This window comes from Silurus aristotelis (genome assembly GCF_946808225.1).
Source record: "Silurus aristotelis genome assembly, chromosome: 27".
Classification (NCBI taxonomy): Eukaryota; Metazoa; Chordata; class Actinopteri; order Siluriformes; family Siluridae; genus Silurus; species Silurus aristotelis.
In genome coordinates this window covers 16,712,137-16,733,101 of record NC_139600.1, presented here as the reverse complement: position 1 = coordinate 16,733,101, position 20,965 = coordinate 16,712,137, and the positions used below count along the sequence as shown (strand labels likewise).

The following is a 20,965-nucleotide window of genomic DNA, read 5'->3' as shown; positions in this document are numbered from 1 at the left end:
CTCCAGAATCTACTCGGGTTTATAATGAAGGAACTCTGCCATCTTGTGATGGTCCTCAAACTCTCATCTGAACTTCTGCATTCAGTCTTTAACTCGTTATTAATGAATTGTGCAAAATGACACTTTTTTTTTTTAATTAAAGTAAATAATTATCATAATTTATTTTCCTTCCCAGACAATAAACAGAACTTTCTGAGCTTTTCTTTTTGTCAATGCAATTTTACCCTGGGTGCATTTTACTGTTCAGAAATGGCAGAAATGTTCTCTGTTTAGTTTAAGACATGATGTGTTTACTATTTTATATCATGCATTGATCCTCAGTAGATATTGTTCTTCTGTGTTTTCTTCTATATCTCTCCATGCAGACTGTCTATTTCATTTTAACTACAATTCTGTTTTTAAAAAGCAACAAGTAAAGGTTATGAAAGTATTATAATATCATTTATTATACATTTAACCATTTATCCATGAAACTATTAAACTTATAATATTCTGCAGATTAGTTTGTGATTTGGTGCAAAGAGTTTATACAGTGTAAATGCTTTACTTTAACTTTTACTTTATTTGTTATTTATTATATTATTGACCGAGTGTGTGTGTGTGTGTGTGTGTGTGTGTGTGTGTGTGTGTGTGTGTGTGTGTGTGTGTGTGTGTGTGCGCGCGCGCGCGTCCTGTCCTCCACACTGTGAGAACTTTCACACGGTACTTGTCGGTTATTACGCAAAAACAAATCTCGCGATAGCACTCCAACACACTCTATAGCTAATGCCCGTGTTCTCGCGAGATCTTGGCAACTTTCCCACGCCTGTGTGTGTGTGTGTGTGTGTGTGTGTGTGTGTGTGTGTGTGTGTGTCAACCCCTCCCCCTTCCTCTCCCTCCTTCCTCCTCCACCTTCTCACGCTTCGCGCTGTCGGAGAAAACCGAAGTCTCGCGATAACACGCGCAGGGATTCAACGCTAATCTATGGTGAGAATATCTGAGTTATCGCGAGACTTGAGATACTTTCCCACGCTTGGGCTGTTCCGTCTGAAATGGGGAAAAAAAAAAAAACGGCTGGCGGGAAATCTCGCGATACTTCGACTTTTATTAGAGAGTTGATGCAAGATGGCGCCTGTTGTGACGGGGTAAGAGATGGAGTTAACAACAAAGAGGGGGGCATGGAGGGGTAAAAGTTGGCATTAAACACCCAGGGTTTGATTTGTTCGCAGTATTTCGGGTGTACTCCCGTCTCCGTGTTATTTCTGTACTTTTTCCAGCTTTCGAGCCTTGTTTTCGGGCTGTTCTTTCAAGCTAGCCGTTATGCTAACCAGGCAAGTTTCGCCTGTATGTCTAAAGCGCGCATATTTCTCTCAGTGAAATTAAGTGTCCGGAAGACATGCGTTTTATCACACATATGTACAATTATCTCGATTTGTAATAAACTCTCAAACTTTTCGGTTTCCTCACGGCGCTCGTTCTGAACAGTAAAAAAAAAAAATCTGTTGAACGAGTTCGCCAACTCTGAGCTCGCGAGCTCTCTCACACTTTATCCTTCATTCGTTTACCACAAATATCATGACACACCGGCGTGGCTTTATGTTACCGCGATAAAACCACAATATCAACACGTGAAGCTTGTTTCCTGCTTATTTATTTAGTCATCCAAACTGTCACCCAAGCTGTACGCACAGTGCGCATGCGCAAGATCTCACCACCACGATAATGTTTGTTTTCCAGGAAATTCGGGGAGCTTCCTCAGCCAAAGCGCCTAACCAGGTCCACATACTTATGTCTTCTGAACATTATTTCATTCGAATGTTATACATATTGTGTTTAATTACTTTCCTTTAAATACATTTCCGCAGAGAGGCGATGCGTAACTATTTGAAGGAGCGAGGAGATCAGACGGTGCTCATACTGCATGCAAAAGTTGCACAGAAATCGTACGGCAATGAAAAAAGGTAAGTTTGTGCGTCCTGAGGACGCTCCAGTTCAATTCGGAGGTCCCAGGTGTGTGTCATATAAGTGGAACTGCGTTCTGATTGGCTGCAGCACTGTTAATGGGTGGAGACAGCAATACAGATGTGTATGTTCTCCACCATGAGGATTAATACAAATAGTAATGTACAGAGGTCTAGTGAAGGTCCAGAACCTACTGAAGAGGTCAAATAAGGTGGGTGGTGGTAGAGAGAAAACAGTGTCTTTCTTGTGTGTGTGTTGAGGTTCTTCTGCCCACCGCCGTGTGTGTACCTGATGGGCTGCGGCTGGAAGAAGAAGAAGGAGCTGATGGAGAGAGAGGGCTGCTCCGAGCAGGAGGCACAACCCTGCGCTTTCATCGGCATCGGAAACAGCGAGCAGGAAATGCAGCAGCTCAACCTGGAGGGCAAGGTGGAGCCCCCCCCCCCCTCCCACACACACACACACACACACACACACACACACACACACACACACACACACAAGGCAAGAAACACAATACCGTTACAGAAAATCGTTTTGGTTTCCTTTGGTCCTGATTGGTTTATCTCTCTCTCGCTTTTCTCCTCCTCCTCCTTATCTTTCTCTCACAATTTTCTCTTTTAACATCTTCCGTTCCTCATTTCTTTCTTTCTCATGCCTTTTCCCCTACTCACTTCCTCTCTTTCCTTCCTTCTCTATCTCTCTCCTCTCCTGTTCTCCATCACCCCCCCCCCCCCCCTCTCCTCCTGCAGAACTTCTGCACAGCCAAAACCTTGTACATATCTGATTCTGACAAGAGGAAGCACTTCATGCTGACGGTCAAGATGTTCTACGGGAACAGCGCGGAAATCGGCGTCTTCCTCAGCAAACGCATCAAAGTCATATCCAAACCTTCCAAGAAGAAACAGTCCCTGAAGAACGCAGACCGTGAGTCCTCGCTTATCTCCAACCTTTTTATTTTATTTCAGAAGATTCTCGATTTGATTCTGGAGAAAATGTAACTTTACTGTGGTCTTTCTCTCTCAGTGTGTATAGCGTCAGGCACTAAAGTGGCTCTGTTTAATCGGTTACGCTCTCAGACAGTCAGCACTCGATACCTCCATGTCGAGGGAGGAAACTTCCACGCCAGCTCTCAGCAGTGGGGGGCCTTTTATATTCACCTGTGTGAGTCTCTCTCACACACACACACACACACACACACCCCTGTCTAACACTTACTTAAATCTCGCGCTTCGTTATTGTCCAATCTATTGTTTTCTCTTTTTCTTCTCTCTCTGCAGTAGATGATGATGAGTCGGAGGGGGAGGAGTTTACTGTGAGAGACGGATACATTCACTACGGTCAGACCGTTAAACTGGTGTGTTCTGTCACGGGCATGGCTTTACCTCGTCTGGTGAGAACACACACACACACACACACACACACACACACACACACAACGCGCGCGCGTGTTGTTAATAGTTGTATTCTTTTTTTATGTTTATTGTGGCAAAGGAAAAGCTGTTATTGTTAAATAAATTGCGTGTGTGTGTGTGTGTGTGTGTGTGTGTGTGTGTGTGTGTGTGTGTGTGTGTGTGTGTGTGTAGGTAATCCGCAAGGTTGATAAGCAGACTGCGCTGATGGATGCAGATGATCCTGTATCTCAGCTCCACAAGTGTGCGTTTTACTTGAAGGACACAGAGCGCATGTACCTTTGTCTCTCTCAGGAACGCATCATCCAGTTCCAGGTGAGTTCACAGGCCACGCCTCCTCCACTAACAGGTACACAGGCCACACCTCCTTCACTATCATGTACACAGGCCACGCCTCCTTTATAAACCAGACAGGTACACAGGCCTCCTCCACTATCCCATACAGGTACACAGACCACGCCTCCTTTATAAACCAGACAGGTATACAGACCATTTCTCCCTCACTAACATGTACCCAGGCCACACCCCCTTTATTAACCCATACAGGATCCCAGGCCACACCTCCTTTATTAAACTATACAGGTACACAGGTCATTTTTTCCTCACGAACAGGTTCAGAGGCCATGCCCCCTTTATTAACCCAGACAGATACACAGACCACACCTCCTTTATTAACCCAGACAGATACACAGGCCACACCTCCTTTATTAACCCAGACAGGTGCACAGGCCACACCTCCTTTATTAACCCAGACAGGTGCACAGGCCACACCTCCTTTATTAACCCAGACAGGTGCACAGACCACACCTCCTTTATAACCCAGACAGGTGCACAGACCACACCTCCTTTATTAACCAAGACAGGTGCACAGACCACACCTCCTTTATTAACCAAGACAGGTGCACAGACCACACCTCCTTTATTAACCCAGACAGGTGCACAGGCCACACCTCCTTTATCAACCCAGACAGGTGCACAGACCACACCTCCTTTATTAACCCAGACAGGTACACAGGCCACACCTCTTTATTAACCCAGACAGGTACACAGGCCACACCTCTTTATTAACCCAGACACGTACACAGGCCACACCTCCTTTAATATAATTTGAATGATTCCAGGCGACGCCGTGCCCCAAAGAGACGAACAAAGAGATGATTAACGACGGCGCATCGTGGACAATCATCAGCACGGATAAAGCGGAGTACACGTTCTACGAGGGCATGGGTCCTGTCACACACCCCGTCACACCTGTACCTGTGGTGGAGAGTTTACAGGTAACACACACACATTCATTGTAATAAAAATATTGTCAGATTGAAATCCTCATTAAACATGTGTATGTGTGTGTTGTAGCTAAACGGAGGTGGTGATGTGGCCATGCTGGAGCTGACTGGACAGAACTTTACTCCAAATCTCAGAGTGTGGTTCGGGGACGTGGAGGCAGACACCATGTACAGGTGAGGTGGTTACCTGTGCATTGTTGTGCGCACATACAGAGAGCATTTAAAATGTTTGCATGGTGATATGGTGTGTATGTTTGTGTGTAGATGTGGTGAGACCGTTCTCTGCGTGGTTCCTGACATCTCGGCGTTTCGTGAGGGGTGGCGCTGGGTCCGGCAACCCGTCCAGGTTCCAGTCACTCTGGTGCGCAACGACGGCATCATCTACTCCACGGCGCTCACCTTCACCTACACACCTGAGCCAGGGCCACGCCCACACTGCAGTGCCGCAGGAGCCATCCTGCGCTCAGGCTCCGCCTCCTCGCCGTCGTCTTCCTCATCCTCCTCCATGTCTTCATCATCGTCATCGAGCCTTTTGCTACAGTCGAGGATCGACAGTCAGACCGGATTCCCGACAACGGGTGGTGTTTCTTCATCATCCTCTTCCTCCGCCATGTCTGTGTCCTAACCTGTGTGTGTGTGGGTGTGGGTGTGGGTGGAGCTGGAGGGCAAAATAAATTCTCGGAATTCACCAAAAAAAACCAGGACAACGATGTTGTGGAACGGATGAATTTCTGAGAGGGACCTCCGTCGCTTTTCTCCATTTTTTTCCCTCTTTCATGGAAAATAAGACTAATCATGGCTTTGCCAAACTGTAAAAAAACGCAGGTGAAGTAAAAAACACGTCTGTTTTTCTCCGTCTGAAGGGCTCCGATGCGTCGACATGGAGGAAAAACACAGTAATATAGATTTCATGGACCAAGGAATATTATTATTATTATTATTGTAATTTTTTTATTGATGTATAATTTTATAAGCTTTAGCTAAGGTACATTTTTCACTTTTTTTTCCTCTCGGTTTTATAACATTTTAGTAACCTTTTGTTACCAAATAGTTTTTGTATATTTCTCGTGAGCAATTTGTGCTTGGAAAAAAAAAAAAAAAAAGGAAAAAAAAAAAAAAGGAAGAGCGGTTCAGACGTTTTTTTTAATCGCCTGAGCTCTTCATCATAGCTGCCTTTTAATCCTCTCCGGCGACTGCCTTAAACCCTCCGGACTTGTACCAGCGGTTTTATTTTATCATTACATGTATTTTTGTCCTTGTTTTCTTTTTTTTTTTTACTGAAGTGTAAACGTGTGTGCGTGATTGGGAGAACGTGGCTTTACTTTTTTTTACTTTATTTTATATACACAGAAGCTTTAACTGATTGTCCCACCATTGAGGGATCTTCTCTTAATGGAGAATATAAATTAGCCCAGTTGTTTTTATTTTATTATTTATTTTTGGTCCCTCCATGTTGCTTAAATAATCCACTTCCCCACACACCCCAGTTCGAGTGTGGCGTTTCAGAGGCTTTCACTAGATCCTCACCGTGATGCTTTCATTAGCTTCATGAGTTCCTGATCGTATCAGAGGCCGTATGCAGAATTTGTCCTGATCTGTTGAACACAGAAGTGTAAAGAAAGTTTAGATCCAGTAGTAACAAAAATACCAAAACAAAGCAGTGCCCCCCCCCCCCCTTTTTTTTTTATTTTGCACAGGTTACTGTTAACGATAGACTCGCATGCTAGTCGTCACTCCGGCGTGTAGAACTTCAAACTGCGACACTGGATCAGGTTCCAGAATTTCAAGTCTAGAATTGGATGACGCAAATCAGGTCCAGGACACACTGCAAGACTAAACTCTGGCTTGTAGAATTGTCTGAAGGATCAGGTTCAAACCCATTAGGCTAAAACCAAAGCGAAACAGATGTGTGGATTGTTTAACCAGATTCAGTTCGGCAATGCAAATCCAGTCGCATTTAGAAAAGTGGAAAAGGAGGGGGGGGGGGGTCTAGATGCTAGAAAATGCAAATCAGGTTCAGTCCAGATGGAGTCAAAAATCTGTCAGTTTGTAGCTGTAGAACAGATTTGCAGAACAGGAAAAAAAAAAGCTTCCGTTTCAGGATGGAACAATTCAAACCTGGTGGACCCCCAAGTCTCAAAATTTATATTATATAATATTAATTTATTCTTCATTTAAACCTTAGAAACAGAAATTAGATTAAAGTCAGAATCCAGCGACTCGAAACCGCCCGAGTCCAGAATCCGGCGACTCCAAAACCGCCCGAGTCCAGAATCCGGCGACTCCAAAACCGCCCGAGTCCAGAATCCGGCGACTCCAAAACCGCCCGAGTCCAGAATCCGGCGACTCCAAAACCGCCCGAGTCCAGAATCCGGCGACTCGAAACCGCCCGAGTCCAGAATCCGGCGACTCGAAACCGCCCGAGTCCAGAATCCGGCGACTCGAAACCGCCCGAGTCCAGAATCCGGCGACTCCAAAACCGCCCGAGTCCAGAATCCGGCGACTCCAAAACCGCCCGAGTCCAGAATCCGGCGGCTCGAAACCGCCCGAGTCCAGAATCCGGCGGCTCGAAACCGCCCGAGTCCAGAATCCGGCGACCCCGAAACCGCCCGAGTCCAGAATCCGGCGACCCCGAAACCGCCCGAGTCCAGAATCCGGCGACCCCGAAACCGCCCGAGTCCAGAATCCGGCGACCCCGAAACCGCCCGAGTCCAGAATCCGGCGTCTCCGAAACCGCCCGAGTCCAGAATCCGGCGTCTCCGAAACCGCCCGAGTCCAGAATCCGGCGTCTCCGAAACCGCCCGAGTCCAGAATCCGGCGACTCGAAACCGCCCGAGTCCAGAATCCGGCGACCCCGAAACCGCCCGAGTCCAGAATCCGGCGACCCCGAAACCGCCCGAGTCCAGAATCCGGCGACCCCGAAACCGCCCGAGTCCAGAATCCGGCGACCCCGAAACCGCCCGAGTCCAGAATCCGGCGTCTCCGAAACCGCCCGAGTCCAGAATCCGGCGACTCCGAAACCGCCCGAGTCCAGAATCCGGCGACTCCGAAACCGCCCGAGTCCAGAATCCGGCGACTCCGAAACCGCCCGAGTCCAGAATCCGGCGACTCCGAAACCGTTTAAGACTGAAAACTTGGAAAAAGCCTGAATTCATAACCAGGAATAACAAAAATCCGCTGACTGAATCTGGAACAGGAACGAAACCTCAGAATTTGGGAATTTAGAGAAAATGCTGTAGTCTGTGTGTCACATTTACAGTTCAGGTTGATCCTGAAGTTTACTGTGGGTTTGGAGGATCACAGGAACAGAAAGAAACGAAGCGTTGTGTCTTTTACAGCTGTGAATGTTGGAGGAAAAGATCAGACATGATCCAGCCTTGAAGTAGAGTTCATGCGAAACTCTGCAGTGACGAACAGGGGTGTGTGTGTGTGTGTGTGTGTGTGTGTGTGTGAAGGTAGCACTTTGTGGGATCTCCATCACCTCTGAACTGAACACTGCGTCTAAAACCTGTGCACTTTGGTGATCTTCCTGTTACTGTTCTCTTTCCCGGTCATGAGGCAGCTGAATTGAAGCCCTTTGTGCCTACAAGAAATTTAAACTCGTGTCCAAGCAGAAGGTCAACTTTTCAAGGTCACAACCCTTTCAGTGTTATTTCTCTCCAGTTGCTTTGGAGCAGGCTTGTGGGGAATCGGCCTGCTTCTTGATTCTCCTTCAGAATTTGGGTGGTTGAAATGAGCATTTACATGATCAGTTTTTTTTTTTTTTTATGAAATGAAAGAACTTTAGACGCAGCTTGGACAAAAGTTCATAGCAGAACTTCTCTGCTGGACATTCATCACTTTTTTTTTTTTTATTCTTTTTTTTTTAAGCTAGGATGTGTTCCAAACCACAGTGATTAGTCTTCCATAGATACACTATATGACGAAAGTATGTGGACACCTGATTTGTGCTTTTTTTTTTTAAACATTGTTTCACATTGAGTCCTGATGTGCTGTTATAATAATCTCCACTCTTCTGGGAAGATGTTCCAGGAGATTTTGTGGAACTTTGTGCACATTCAGCCACGATGGCCTTAGTAAAGTCAGGTACTGCTGTAGATGATGTGAGGAGGTTCCTGGGGTGCTGTTCCAATTCATCCCAAAGGTGTTGAGCTCTCGAGCAGGCCACTCAAGATCTTCCAGTCCAGCTCATATCTTCATGGTGCTGGCTTTGTGCACAGAAGCGTTGTCATGCTGGGTGTCCTGGTTCCATGTTGAGGGTGAATTTCATGCCACTGCTTCCAAAGACGTCTGAAACAATTGTGTGGCTCCAACTTTTGGGGAAGAACCTTACGCAGCTGGACCAGTCAGGTGTCCCAATACTTATGGTCTATATTGTAAAACATCAATGTTTTTTCTGCTTATTTAAACATCATCAGGCTTTAGGTTCAAAAGGTTCCCAGCTCCCTGTGAAGTTCAGGTTTATAGAGGACTTGAAGTCTGAGTAGACGGTGGACCATGTCAGTGCAGAAGTGGAGATTTTCCAGTTATGTTTTTTTTTTTTTTTTTTTTTTGGGGGGGATGATGATTTATTTTTTGCTCGTGCCACTGTAGTTGCCTTAACGATCAAAACGCCTTTAAACGTCTTTCGCCAAAATCTTGCCACTTTGATCGCAGCTCACGCGTCTCAGATCTTCCTTAACCCTTAGTGTGTTAGAAGCCAAGATGTTCTGAGTGCTCATGTTCTGAAGGGTTGGTGCCTCTGAATCCTCACTGTAATCACAGCTCGTCATCAGCATCGAACCCAGGGTCAGGGGCGGGTCATCACCCTTTCACCTCCCTTTCACCTCCCTTTCACCTCCCTTCATCCGCTCGAGCGAAGTTCACGACCTCAGTGGAGCAATAAAAACCTTAACATGATGATCGCATCTGTGTTTCATTTCTCCAACTAGTAACAAATCAAACATCTTAGCTTTTCTTTATTCCTGCTAATGTTCTGGATTTCAGTTGAGTACATTCAGACCTGATCTTCTAATTATAACCTACAATTCTCTAGCAGTCCACAGGTTCCTAACCCTGGTTCTGGAGAACCTCCCTGACCGTCACACTACTAAAGTGTTCTCCAGGACAAGTGTTATGAACCTGTGACATAAAACATGCTCTTGTAGAACATTTTAAACTTCTAATGCTGCTTTGAAGTCATATGGTGGAAAATCATTCAGGTTCCTATTGAAGGAATAGAAACTCCAAGTCCTTAAGAACAGAAGCCCTGAAGACTTCCACCCGACTGCTGATCCGGACTGGTGTACCGTGCATCCGGAAAGTATTCACTTTTTCACGTTATGTTACGGTTTAATTCCAAATTCTATTACATTTATTATGTTCCTTAAAATTCTACCATCAAAACCCCATAATGACGACGTGAAAGACGTTTAATTGGAAATCTTCGCAAATTTATTACAAAAAAATATATTAAAAAAATCACATGTACACGAGTTTTCACAGCCTTCACCATGACAGGTGCCTCCTGTTTCCACTGATCATCCTTAAGATGTTTCTACAACTTGATTGGAGTCCACCTGTGGTACATTCAGTTGATTGGAGATGATTTGAAAAGACACACACCTGTGTGTAGAAGGTCCCACTGTTTCAGTGCAGGTCAGAGCACAAACCAAGCCATGAAGTCCAGGGGAACTGTCTGTAGAGCTCTGAGACAGGATTGTATCGAGGGAGGCACAGATCTGGGAAAGGAGACAGAAACATTTCTGCAGCATTGAAGATCACAGTGAGCACAGTGACCTCCATCATCCGTAAATGGAAGAAGTTTAGAACAACCAGGACTCTTCCTGGAGCAATCCGGGGAGAAGGACCTTAGTGAGTGAGGTGACCAAGAACCCGACGGTCACTCTGAAAGAGCTCCAGCATTTCTTTGTGGAGAGTGGAGAACTTTCCAGAAGAACAACCATCTCTGCAGCAGTCCACCAAACAAGGGCCCTACTGTCATCCACTTGTGCACTCCGAGATCTCGCTCTGTGCCCGAACATGAAAGAGGTTTTGAAATGCCACACTGATGATGGACACCTGTCACTTGTGCATGCTCATAGGGTCAAAGGTTAACAGCAGCTCTCTGTGTACACACACACACACACACACACACACACACACACACACACACACCTGTTGTGTTTTCAGGCCAGACGAAGTTGTTGAGGTGAAACCTGAGACCCGAGTTGTGAATCTTCGGCTCAGTAAATATGATAGGGTTCTAAATTTAATCCTGAGCCTATCCTGTGTGTGTGTGTGTGTGTGTGTGTGTGTGTGTGTGTGTGTGTGTGTGTGTGTGTGTGTGTGTGTGTGTGTGCGCGCGCGCCAGTACCAGCAATTCCTTGTATTTCTGTAGCTTTGGGGACCGGGGTTGTTTATAAGGACAGTGTTTCTTTGTAAAACTATTTAGTCAAGTTTGGACGTTCCAGTCATGTGACTCCTCAAGAGTGAATCCTGGTGAATTCCTGGTTCTATGGTCTGTTGATAAATTTTTTAACCCCTTTAAAAAACCGTTCTGGGAACTCTTTTAGGAACCTAAGAACCCTTGATTATAAAACAAACCCTTGGAAAATATTTTTGGTGCTTCTGAATAATAAAGAACTTAATCCAGAGAAACATCTCTGACTGTTCCTCCAGAAATACAGCAGGAGAACCCTTTCGAGTGTGCACTCCTGCACCAATATAGTTTTTCCAAGGGTTTATTTGGTAATTAAGGGTTCTTAGGTTTTAAAAGGCTTCTCCATGGAACTCTTTTAGAAATGTCCCAACAGACCATTAACATACAGGGTTCTGTTTGTGTTTAGGTGTTCAGTATATTAATACAAGTGTGTGTGTGTGTGTGTGTGTGTGTTTGGTTCGGTTCTTAACTTAATTTTTAACTTTCATTGTTCATCATAGCAATGTGAAATAAAATTAATTTTTAATTAAAAAAAAAGCGGAACTTGATATTTCCTCTCCTTAAACAGAATTCCTGAGCGGAATAAACTCGTGGAATTGATTTAATTGATTCCCAACGCAGAGGCAGTGCGCGTTCCCGGTGATCAGAGCGCGTGTCCAGAAACCATCCACTGTGATCAGTGGCCAGAGCGCGCGTACTCCTTGTCCTGAGCGCGTTCCCGGTGTCCAGAGCGCGTTCCCTGAAACCGGAGCGCGTTCCCGGTGTCCAGAGCGCGTCCGGGTTTGCGTTGAGGAGCTGAAGGAGACGCGTGCGGCGGAGTGTGTGTGTGTGTGTGTGTGTGTGTGTGTGTGTGGGATTTACGGACGGATTTACAGCAAAAAAACAAACAAACCACACTTTCACCGGGCGCGCGAGGAATAACGGAGCTCCTTTTCTAATGGATTATTTCTGATCTTCTCTCCTTTTCTCCTTTTTCTCTTGGCTACAGTAGTGTATTTTGGGGGAAAAAGTAATGTACGCCTGTCACGTGACGTGATTTACGCACGCGGCTTTCTATATTAGTATACACCGTGTGTGTGTGTGTGTGTGTGTGTGTGTGTGTGTATGTGTGTGTGTCCGAGTCCGAGTCCGAGTCCGAGTCTAATGAGACGTTGACAATTTTTTCCCCCTTGTTTATGTACTTTTTTTATCCAGGAGAACTTCCTGTCTTCAATTATAAGCTGATTAATAAATGGCTCAATAAGAATCAAGCGCGTCTCGTGCACTCGGCAGGAACCCTGTAACATGTAACTGTGAAGTGAAGTCGCAAGCGAGCAACAAACAAATAAGCAAGCTAACAAACATCTACTCTGGAAATCAGAACATCTCCAGAGGCTACATCAGTGTTTTGGACCCAGAGCTGATTGGTGGATCTGTGGATGAAGAATTAATGATGATGATGCTCAGACTCCCAGTCCTGCTGATCAGCTTTGGCATTAGCTTGAGCTTCAGCACTGCTGAACCTGCACCAAAGGAGACCATAACAGGTGAGCGTTTAATCCTACTGTAGTTCAGGATGATGATTGGGTGTGTCTTCTTTCTCACAGGTTTGGAAGAGAGGGATTATGGAGAATGATTAGAGAACAAATGATGTGCATGATGTTGTTGTTGCTGTTGCTTTATTAACTCTCGTGTGTAACCTCTCACCCCAGATGTGTGTCAGCAGGTGAGACCTCCATGTGTGACCGAGGCAGATCTGTACAGCCTGGAGGCTCTGAGGCACATTCACCAGGAGATGGATGATGATCAGGATGGAGGGATCGAGGTGGAGGAGAGCGTTGAGGTAAATGCTAGAGAATGAGCGATAAATAAAAGTGATAGTGGCCATGTTGGCTTAGCTGACAATGGAGACTCCTTGCTTTAGTATGAAGTACAGTGCATGCAGGAAGTCTCCACAGCGATAACACAGATGGAAGCCACTCCTCAATAAAGGTTCATGACGGCCCGCCTGGTGTTCACCAAAAGGCACCTGAAGGACTTTCAGACTATGAGAAAGAAATATTGAATTATTTGGCATGAATGCTAAGCGTCATGTCTGGAGGACACCAGGCACTGCTCATCACCGGCCAATACCATCCCTACAGTGAAGCATGGTGGTGGCAGCATCATGCTGTGGGGACTGGTCAGGATTGAGGAAAAGATGAATGCAGCAATGTACAGAGACGTCCTTGATGAAAACCTGCTCTTTTGCTCTCCGGACCCCAGACTGGGGCGAAGGTTCATCTTTCAACGGGACAACAACACCAAACACACAGCCAAGATAATGAAGGTGTGGCTACAGGACGACTCTGTGAATGTCCTCGAGTGGCCCATCCAGAGTCCAGACCTGAACCTGATGGAACATCTCTGGAGAGATCTGTAAAAGGCTGTGCACTGACGCTCCTCATCCAACCTGAATGGAGCTTGAGAGGTTTTGCAAAGGAGAAAGAGAAACTTCCCAAAAATAGGTGTCAAGTTGTAGCATCAAACTCAAAAAAGATTTGAGGCTGCAACTGGTGGCAAAGGAGCTTCAACAAAGTGTTGAGCGAAGGCTGTTACGTACAAGTGAAGGCTTTTATTTTTAATTTAATTTAAAAAAATTATAAATTTGCAAAGATTTTAAATAAACTTCTTTCACAATGTTATTATGGGTTTTAGTTTGTAGAATTTTTAGGGAAATAATGAATTTAATCCATTTTGGAATAAAACTGTAACATAAAAACAATGGTAAAAAAGTGAAGCTCTGTGAAAACTTTCTGGATGCACTGTAAAAAGAATAAACCTGCATGTTATAGAGAAGCTTTAGAGAGAACAACACCTTTAACCAATCACAGACCAGAGCAATCAGCACAAACTCCCAACTATTAGTTCATCATTTCTTTATAATATCAAGAACCTGTCTGGAGCTTCACACTTGGAGAAAATGTTCTGTTCCTGTCAGGGGGTCCTAAGGGGTCCCTCAAGGGATTCTAATTGGCCCTCTAAGGTTCTGCATGTTTATAGGTTCTGTTTGAAAAATTACTGGAAGGTAGTAATTTAAGGGCTCTTCACTGGTTTCTCAAGAGTTCCTCAGGTCCTGCAGCTTTATGGTTCTGTTTACCCGTACTGGGAGGTAGTGAATTAGGGAGCTGGTTAAGGGTATAGGAGTGTGGTGTGTGTGTGTGTGTGTGTGTGTGTGTGTGTGTGTGTGTGTTTGTGTTTGTGTGCGGATCAAGTGTCCAGGGCAGATGAAGGACATGCCTAAGATGGAATATCCAGTTACAGCACAGAACACATTCCAAGATTGCACACATGCACACATTGCACACACACACACACACACACACACACACACACACACACACACACACACACACACACACACACACACACACACAGCATACAGTTCTCCAGAGTTGTATATTTATTTAGAAATATTTGAAAAATCAAAAAATGAGATCTTCATAAGACCAATACAATTTTTTTAAATGAATTGTTGGTCTTCTGGAAAGTCTGTTATTTACTGTATCTGTACTCAATACTTGGTCGCGGCTCCTTTTGCTTTAATTACTGCCTCAAATGGGCGTGGCATGGTGGAGATCAGACTGTGGCACTGCTGAGGTGGTATGGAAGCCCAGGTTTCTTTAAAAGTGGCCTAATTTATTAAGGTGTGTGTGTGTGTGTGTGTGTGTGTGTGTGTGTGTTTGTGATCTGCCTTTAGTTTATTATTGAGGACATGCAGCAGCAGCAGACGAATAAACACAGTAAATTGCACAGAGAGGACCAGCACATCACCATGGAGGAGCTCTGGAGGGGCTGGAAGTCTTCAGAAGGTGTGTGTGTGTCGCGTGTGTGCGCACGTGTGTGCACGTGCGCACACGTGCAGTGAAAATGCTGTTTTTTTGCTCTTGCAGTCCATAACTGGACGCAGGAGGATGTTCTGCGCTGGCTGAGGGAGTTCGTGGAGTTGCCGCAATATGAGAAGAATTTTAAAGAATTCCACGTGAATGGAAACACGCTGCCCAGGTGAGAGAAACCAGTCAGAGTCCAGGCTCCTCAAAGGTTCTTTGGGTAGCTTCAGTACAACACTGAATCAATGAGTATGAAGTCTGGTTGCAGAGATTGTGATTTTTCTCTAGGATTGCGTCCAATGAGCCATCTTTCATGAGCACCTACCTGAAGATTCAGGACCAGCAGCACAAACACAAGCTGAAGCTCAAGGCATTGGATGTTGTGCTGTTTGGACCTCCTACACGTGAGTATTTTTTTTTTTACATAAGTGTTATTGTAATTCAAGATCGAATCTTGTGGCTCTAATTTCTAGCAGCCACATGTTCAGACTTCATATATAGTAACAGGGTAATGGTGTTTATTCACATCATGTCATGGGATGAGAGCAAACACATAAGCAGCTGTAGATGTAGACACCAACATCAACCTCAACCTCACTGAAACACAAACCTCATAAAAACACCAGAATCAACCTCAAGGAAACACCAGGATGTACCAAATGATCACATTTTCACACTTGGATTAGATTTAGAGGGATCTAAACCCAAATAACTCATCTCTGAAACCCACTATCTCAACTCCTTAGTGATGGGTAGATGTTTGGGGTTGTGTTGAATGAAGCGATGAGAGCTTATCATAACACATGACCTAAGGTGTGCGTATCATCACGACTTTGTCCATCATGCAATTTCTTTCAGCTGTCAGTATTTTTGTTTGATAGCTACCAGTATTTTATTTTGAAGGTTGAATCCAGAATTTATTTAAACCCACATTAAAGCATTAAAGCACAAGAGCTAAAAACCAAAGAGCAATGTGATTATGATGAACCAATTATCTGAATGTGTTTCATGCTGTATCCCTCCATGTTTTGTCTCCAGGGCCACCACACAACTGGATGAAGGACGTCCTGCTCATCGTGTCGGTATTAATGGGGCTGGGTGGCTGCTGGTTTGCCCAGGTTCAGAACAAAGCATCAAAAGAGCACATTTCCAAAATGATAAAGGATCTGGAGAGCCTTCAAAGAGCTGAGAAGAGTCTCCGAGACCTGCAGGAGCAGTCAGTCATTATTGTTTACTCTGGTGTTCCACCATCACTTCAGAGATAAAGGTAATGTGGTCACATAAATGGAATTTTTGTTTGCCCAGGCTGGAGCGAGCCCAGGAGGAGAAGCGTACAGTAGCAGTGGAGAAGCAGTTTTTAGAGGAGAAGATGAGAGATGAGATCCAAGGAGCTCAAGAGGAGGCCAACCGGCTGTATAAGCTCCGTAAGGGGGCTGTCGGTGAACTAAGCCGCCTGAGATATGCTGAGGAGGAACTTGAACAGGTGAGTGTTTACCTCAGCATACTTTACATGGAAGGCAAACAGTTTCATTCCCAGCTATAAAAGGCCACATGGGGCCCCTGAGGCTCTCAGAGAGGATCATCCAGGGGTAGAAAAATAATAGTAGGAGACGGTACCAAAAGGTTTGGAGACTCGCTCAGTTTACAAGAAAGAACTTAATTTATCTGCGTCTCCATACGATCACCTTCAGAACAGTCTTCTGGAACATGTCCTGGAAAACTTCTTCTGCGTGCAAGTGCAAGATCTCTGCAACAGTGTTAATGTGGCAAGCCGGATCGTTGTCTTCGGGAAGAGGGCGTAGTCCGCACTAGCCAAATCTGGCGAGTACGGTGGGTGCGGAAGTGAGATCGTGTGGATTGTTCTCCGAGTTGCGAGTCCATCATACACGAGATGCTGAACGGTTTGGACATATCGGGGGTTGAGCTCGTCAAAGGTCTTCCTGATCTCTTGTCGTCTTCCAGTGATGTTTTTACGCTCTTGAAGCATGCGTGCCACTCAAAACACCTTTAACGACTTGTTGTAGCAGTGCCATATGTCACATGTATGTCATGTCAAACGTCTCCGTGGCAGATTTGCCCACTTTCACACAGAATTTCACGTTTGCTCTTTGCTCTTACTTGCCATCTTTGATGAAATCGCAGTAACGCAGACGTGGTAACGCACGTTGTCAGAATAGCACCAGTTACACCAATAATCTTGAAACTTTTTGATACCACCTCGTATAAGGCCCAATGAGCTAGTAGATGTCAAGCTTTTTTGTAGAGACCTTTTTGTGCAGTGTAAGTTGGGGAAGGGTGGAGTAGGATGTGTTTCCTGAGCCAGTGTATGTACATTTTGCTCTCAGATTCGTGGAGCGCTGAAGAAGGCGGAGCAGGACATGCAGGCTAGCTGGTCAGTGCAGGACTCTCTGCAGCTGTGGCTGCAACTCACCCACGAGGTGGAGATGCAGTACTACAACATCAAAAAGCAGAATGCCGAGCAGCAGCTGGCCATCGCAAAGGAAGAGGTACCATCACTATCTTCAGGCTACTTTTTAATCTAGGTTTTTTTGTACCTTATACTCAGTGAGTACATGCATTTGTTGTTGTTGTTTCTGTGTTTGTTGGTCTCTCAAGGCAGAGAAAATTAAGAAGAAAAGAAGTTCTGTTTTTGGTACCCTCCATGTGGCACACAGTTCCTCTTTAGATGAAGTGGACCACAAGATCTTACAGGCCAAGTAGGAATATAAGAGAGGGGGCTTTTTTGTCTGGGTTTTTATGGCAGGAATGTTTTTGGCAAATTGATTATACTGAAGTTTTATGGGAAAAAATGGTTACTGAAGGGAATACAAAGAGAATTATTGAGCAACATAAATCTTGAAGGGTAATAATTACTAAGGAGCCTGATGTTGGTGTTTTTGATAACAGAAATGCCCTCACAGAGGTGACGGCATGTTTGCAAGAACGGCTGCACAGGTGGCAGCAGATCGAGTTGTTGTGTGGATTTGCCATAATGAACAATGCTGGACTACACAGCCTCATGGCTACCTTGTACCCTGATACCAACTGGATGGTTTGGCCAAGATCCACTTTGTCTAACTACCAAATGCCTGCAGGCATTGATGACATGGAGGATGGAATGCCTTCCATGATGCCACCAAAAATTCCTGGTGAGTTTTGTCAACATTATAAGGTTGTGACTTACTGGGCTTTTGAGCATGGACCTCTTTAAACTGCTCAAAGGGATACATGAGAGAAAAGTCAAATGTAATAACTTTTTTTGTGATGGGAAAAGGCATAAACGTAAATCAAGAAAAATTCTCACTTTACCTACCAATGAAACATTTGTTTTGTCTACATTCACAGTGACGCCCCTCAAGCTTTCCCCTCGAGCCCTGGTCCGTTCTCGTCGAACCGGTCATATTGTCCAGGCACCTGTGATTCTATCACCTGATCCTGATATTCTAATCCCGATTCAGCCTCCAGTCCCTTGGTTTGACGAAGAGGAAGAGGAAGCAATCCTTTTCCCTGTGATTGTAAAACCGTAAGTCTTTATTGTGCAGATGATTTTAGTAGATTTAAGTTGGTCGTTTTCTGATTTAGTAGCATCTGTAGTTTTAGATTCAGCTACTATTATATTACAGGGAATTTATTTTGCATGGTCTGCATTTTTATGGTGTGTTTTTCTACTATTCGTAAATGGAAAATAGACGAAGGCATATTTAACGCATTTCAAAAGTACTTCAATACTTGTATTACAGAGAGGGTCTGGAAACAGCCTCTGATATTGATCCCATTGGACCCACTGTTGGAATAATGTACACCAGCCCTGGATTGGATACTTCAACTCGAAAAATATATCGTGACAACTTAGACCTCTTCTCCGATTGTGTCACTAGTAAGATTCCAGTTGATGGACAAGAGAACAAACCCTTGCGCAGGATATCACGAGAGGAACTTGGGTATCCTGTAAGGGTCGATTCTAGAAAAGTTTCACGTGAAGAACTTCAAGTCGAAACCCAAGCCAGAAAGATCTCCAAAGAGGAACCTGAGGTGTATACAGATGCTTTGGTGGGTCCTGCTTGTGCAAAGGAACCTGAGGTTTCTGCTGATTTCAAAAAGATTCCAATGAGTCTGCCAATCAATCCTAGTTATTCTACGATTAGGCTGTCCACCAAGGAGAAACTAGATTCACCCACAGAACCGTACCTTGGAATCAGATACATGGATGATGCTGAAGTAAATGTAGGGGGTCTGCGACGAAAGATGTTTAAAGAAAAGAAGAATCTTTCAGGAGAGAGCTTATCAAAAATTATATTTAAAGAAGAACCTGTGACAGATAGCCAAAGTGGTGATGCAGCTCAAGAATTTAATGTAAGATTAATGCTAAAAGAGGAAACTCAGAAGAGAAATACCGTGTTTAAGGACAAACCCTTGGACTCTGCTTCCACAAGCTTGTTAAAAGATGAGCTTGATGACTTTGTCTCGACAGATGGGCAAAATGTAAACGTAAGAAATACTAAAGACCGATTTTACAGAAATGTCTTCAAAGAGGAACGAGGTCTGTCTATGGACAAGGGAAAGCTGTTTAGAGGTGCGTCCATAGACAGCACTTTTAGAAAAAAAGCCCACAATGATTTGGATGCTTCCGTGGAAAACTGGCGCGGAATGTCTTTAAGAGCGAGAAGGGACAATTCTGTACCCATGAAGCTCTCAAGAGAGGAGCGTGAACTTGTCACAGAGAAACAAAGACTGTTCCGGGACATTGGGCAAGATGAGACATTGGAGACCCCTCCAGATAAAATCCTGAGAGATGTCTCAGATGTACCTGTGGAGACTGTCAGGCCAAAGATATCCAAAGATGAGTTTGTCATTCCAGATCAAGGTCTCTTAAGCCAACCAGACCTTACAATCAACTCTCTAATGCTCTGGAATCCACCCTCAGACCCCCTAAGTCATCTAGTGTATGATGGGATCTTGGAGAAATCTTATCAGAATCCTTCAAATGTTACCAGTTCAGCAGATCTCAGACATCCTGCCTCAATTTCCACCTCCTCCCAAAGCCTAGTGAGCAGCGATGGTGCTAGCAGCGTTTCTACTCAATCTGGAAATCTCTCACCAGAAGAATCCCGTAAAGGAAACAAAGGCAAGAAATCTCTGAAGCTTAAAAATCTGTTCAAGAAGAAGAAAGATAAGGAGAAAGATAAAGACTCAAAACGAGAACATCCACAAGGGGGTTTACAGAAGCTGTAAGTTTGAGTCGTTACAAGAACTGGAAGTCCTAAGAACTAAAAAATGTTCACAGGATCAGTGTTGCTTTAAACGCATTAGTAACTGTTTCTTGAAGTGGGTGATACTGAAACACTAAATGTAGGTGTCTTTATGGAAGGTTTTGCGAGATGGTTTTAATGAGCAGGAACATTTATATTAATGTAGAGATGTTTAATGATGTAATTTAGTTATTTTTTTCTGATAGAGGCTTCAGTGCTTGGAAAATACAATGTGTGCAGAAATGTTTGTAGACACCTGACCTTAAGATTGGTATGTGTTTTCTGAACATCTTATTCCATGTTTAGTCCTCATTTCCTGTTCCACTAGATTTTGTGGAGATTTGAGATTTTATTCATCCATAAGGGTTTTAAAAAAATCAGGTCCTGACTTTCATCCTAAAGAAGTTTAACAGTGTTTATAGCTCTAAAGCCACTCAAGATCAAGAACCCAAGTAAAGCAGATGTTCATGGAGCTGGCTTTGTGCATGGGGGCTTTGTCATGCTGGAACAGGTTTGGGGTTCAAGTTAAAATGATGGGAAAATTTCATGCTACATCTAAAAGTGTTCAACACAACTAGCTGGATGAGTCAGGTGTCACAATACTGGGCAAATAGAGTTCATAGGTATAGTAGGTTTTTCGTTTTTTCGTTTTTTGGAGATTTAAAAAAGATCAATCCCAAAAGTTGCCACCTGCCTTTTGATCTTCGGTAGCATTTATTTAATTTCTCAATGTATATGACTGAAACTTACTGTGTGCAGATAAATGGGTATTATGAGGGAGTGGGTTCATATTACTGTAAGTAAAATTGAA

General features: G+C 44.4%; 2 protein-coding genes and 1 long non-coding RNA gene across 4 annotated transcripts in view; 2 read left to right on the top strand and 1 right to left on the bottom strand.

Annotated features, from left to right (window-relative positions):
* The first annotated feature begins 1,042 nt into the window (after positions 1–1,042).
* Positions 1,043–5,755, top strand: rbpja (recombination signal binding protein for immunoglobulin kappa J region a). 2 transcript variants are annotated; one of them, XM_083533416.1, is made up of 11 exons: positions 1,043–1,124; positions 1,717–1,755; positions 1,845–1,940; positions 2,202–2,367; positions 2,691–2,865; positions 2,965–3,102; positions 3,219–3,331; positions 3,525–3,665; positions 4,472–4,627; positions 4,707–4,810; positions 4,901–5,755. In XM_083533416.1, the coding sequence occupies exons 1-11, from the start codon at positions 1,105–1,107 to the stop codon at positions 5,259–5,261; spliced, it is 1,509 nt and encodes a 502-aa protein (XP_083389542.1). In that variant the 5' UTR covers positions 1,043–1,104; the 3' UTR covers positions 5,262–5,755. The 2 variants fall into 2 exon arrangements, with proteins under 2 accessions (XP_083389542.1, XP_083389543.1); XM_083533417.1 differs by having other exon boundaries at positions 1,086–1,310.
* Positions 5,756–6,792: 1,037 nt separating this feature from the next.
* On the bottom strand, positions 6,793–7,819 carry LOC310721622. Its single transcript, XR_014532147.1, has 3 exons — positions 7,746–7,819; positions 6,984–7,045; positions 6,793–6,855 (listed from the first exon to the last, which is right to left on the bottom strand). It is a non-coding gene; the product is annotated as an uncharacterized lncRNA (long non-coding RNA).
* A 4,388-nt stretch (positions 7,820–12,207) lies between these two features.
* stim2a (tromal interaction molecule 2a) overlaps positions 12,208–20,965 on the top strand; it is a 9,956-nt gene continuing 1,198 nt past the window's right edge. Inside the window, exons 1-12 of the mRNA XM_083532260.1 lie at positions 12,208–12,583; positions 12,749–12,879; positions 14,776–14,887; positions 14,969–15,080; positions 15,194–15,309; positions 15,944–16,121; positions 16,211–16,388; positions 17,251–17,412; positions 17,522–17,622; positions 17,813–18,054; positions 18,251–18,428; positions 18,646–20,965. The exon at positions 18,646–20,965 is cut by the window's right edge and continues 1,198 nt beyond it. Of these exons, the coding sequence (XP_083388386.1) occupies positions 12,487–12,583; positions 12,749–12,879; positions 14,776–14,887; positions 14,969–15,080; positions 15,194–15,309; positions 15,944–16,121; positions 16,211–16,388; positions 17,251–17,412; positions 17,522–17,622; positions 17,813–18,054; positions 18,251–18,428; positions 18,646–20,137 (3,099 nt within the window). The 5' untranslated portion in view covers positions 12,208–12,486 and the 3' untranslated portion in view covers positions 20,138–20,965. The remainder of the gene's footprint in view (positions 12,584–12,748; positions 12,880–14,775; positions 14,888–14,968; positions 15,081–15,193; positions 15,310–15,943; positions 16,122–16,210; positions 16,389–17,250; positions 17,413–17,521; positions 17,623–17,812; positions 18,055–18,250; positions 18,429–18,645) is intronic.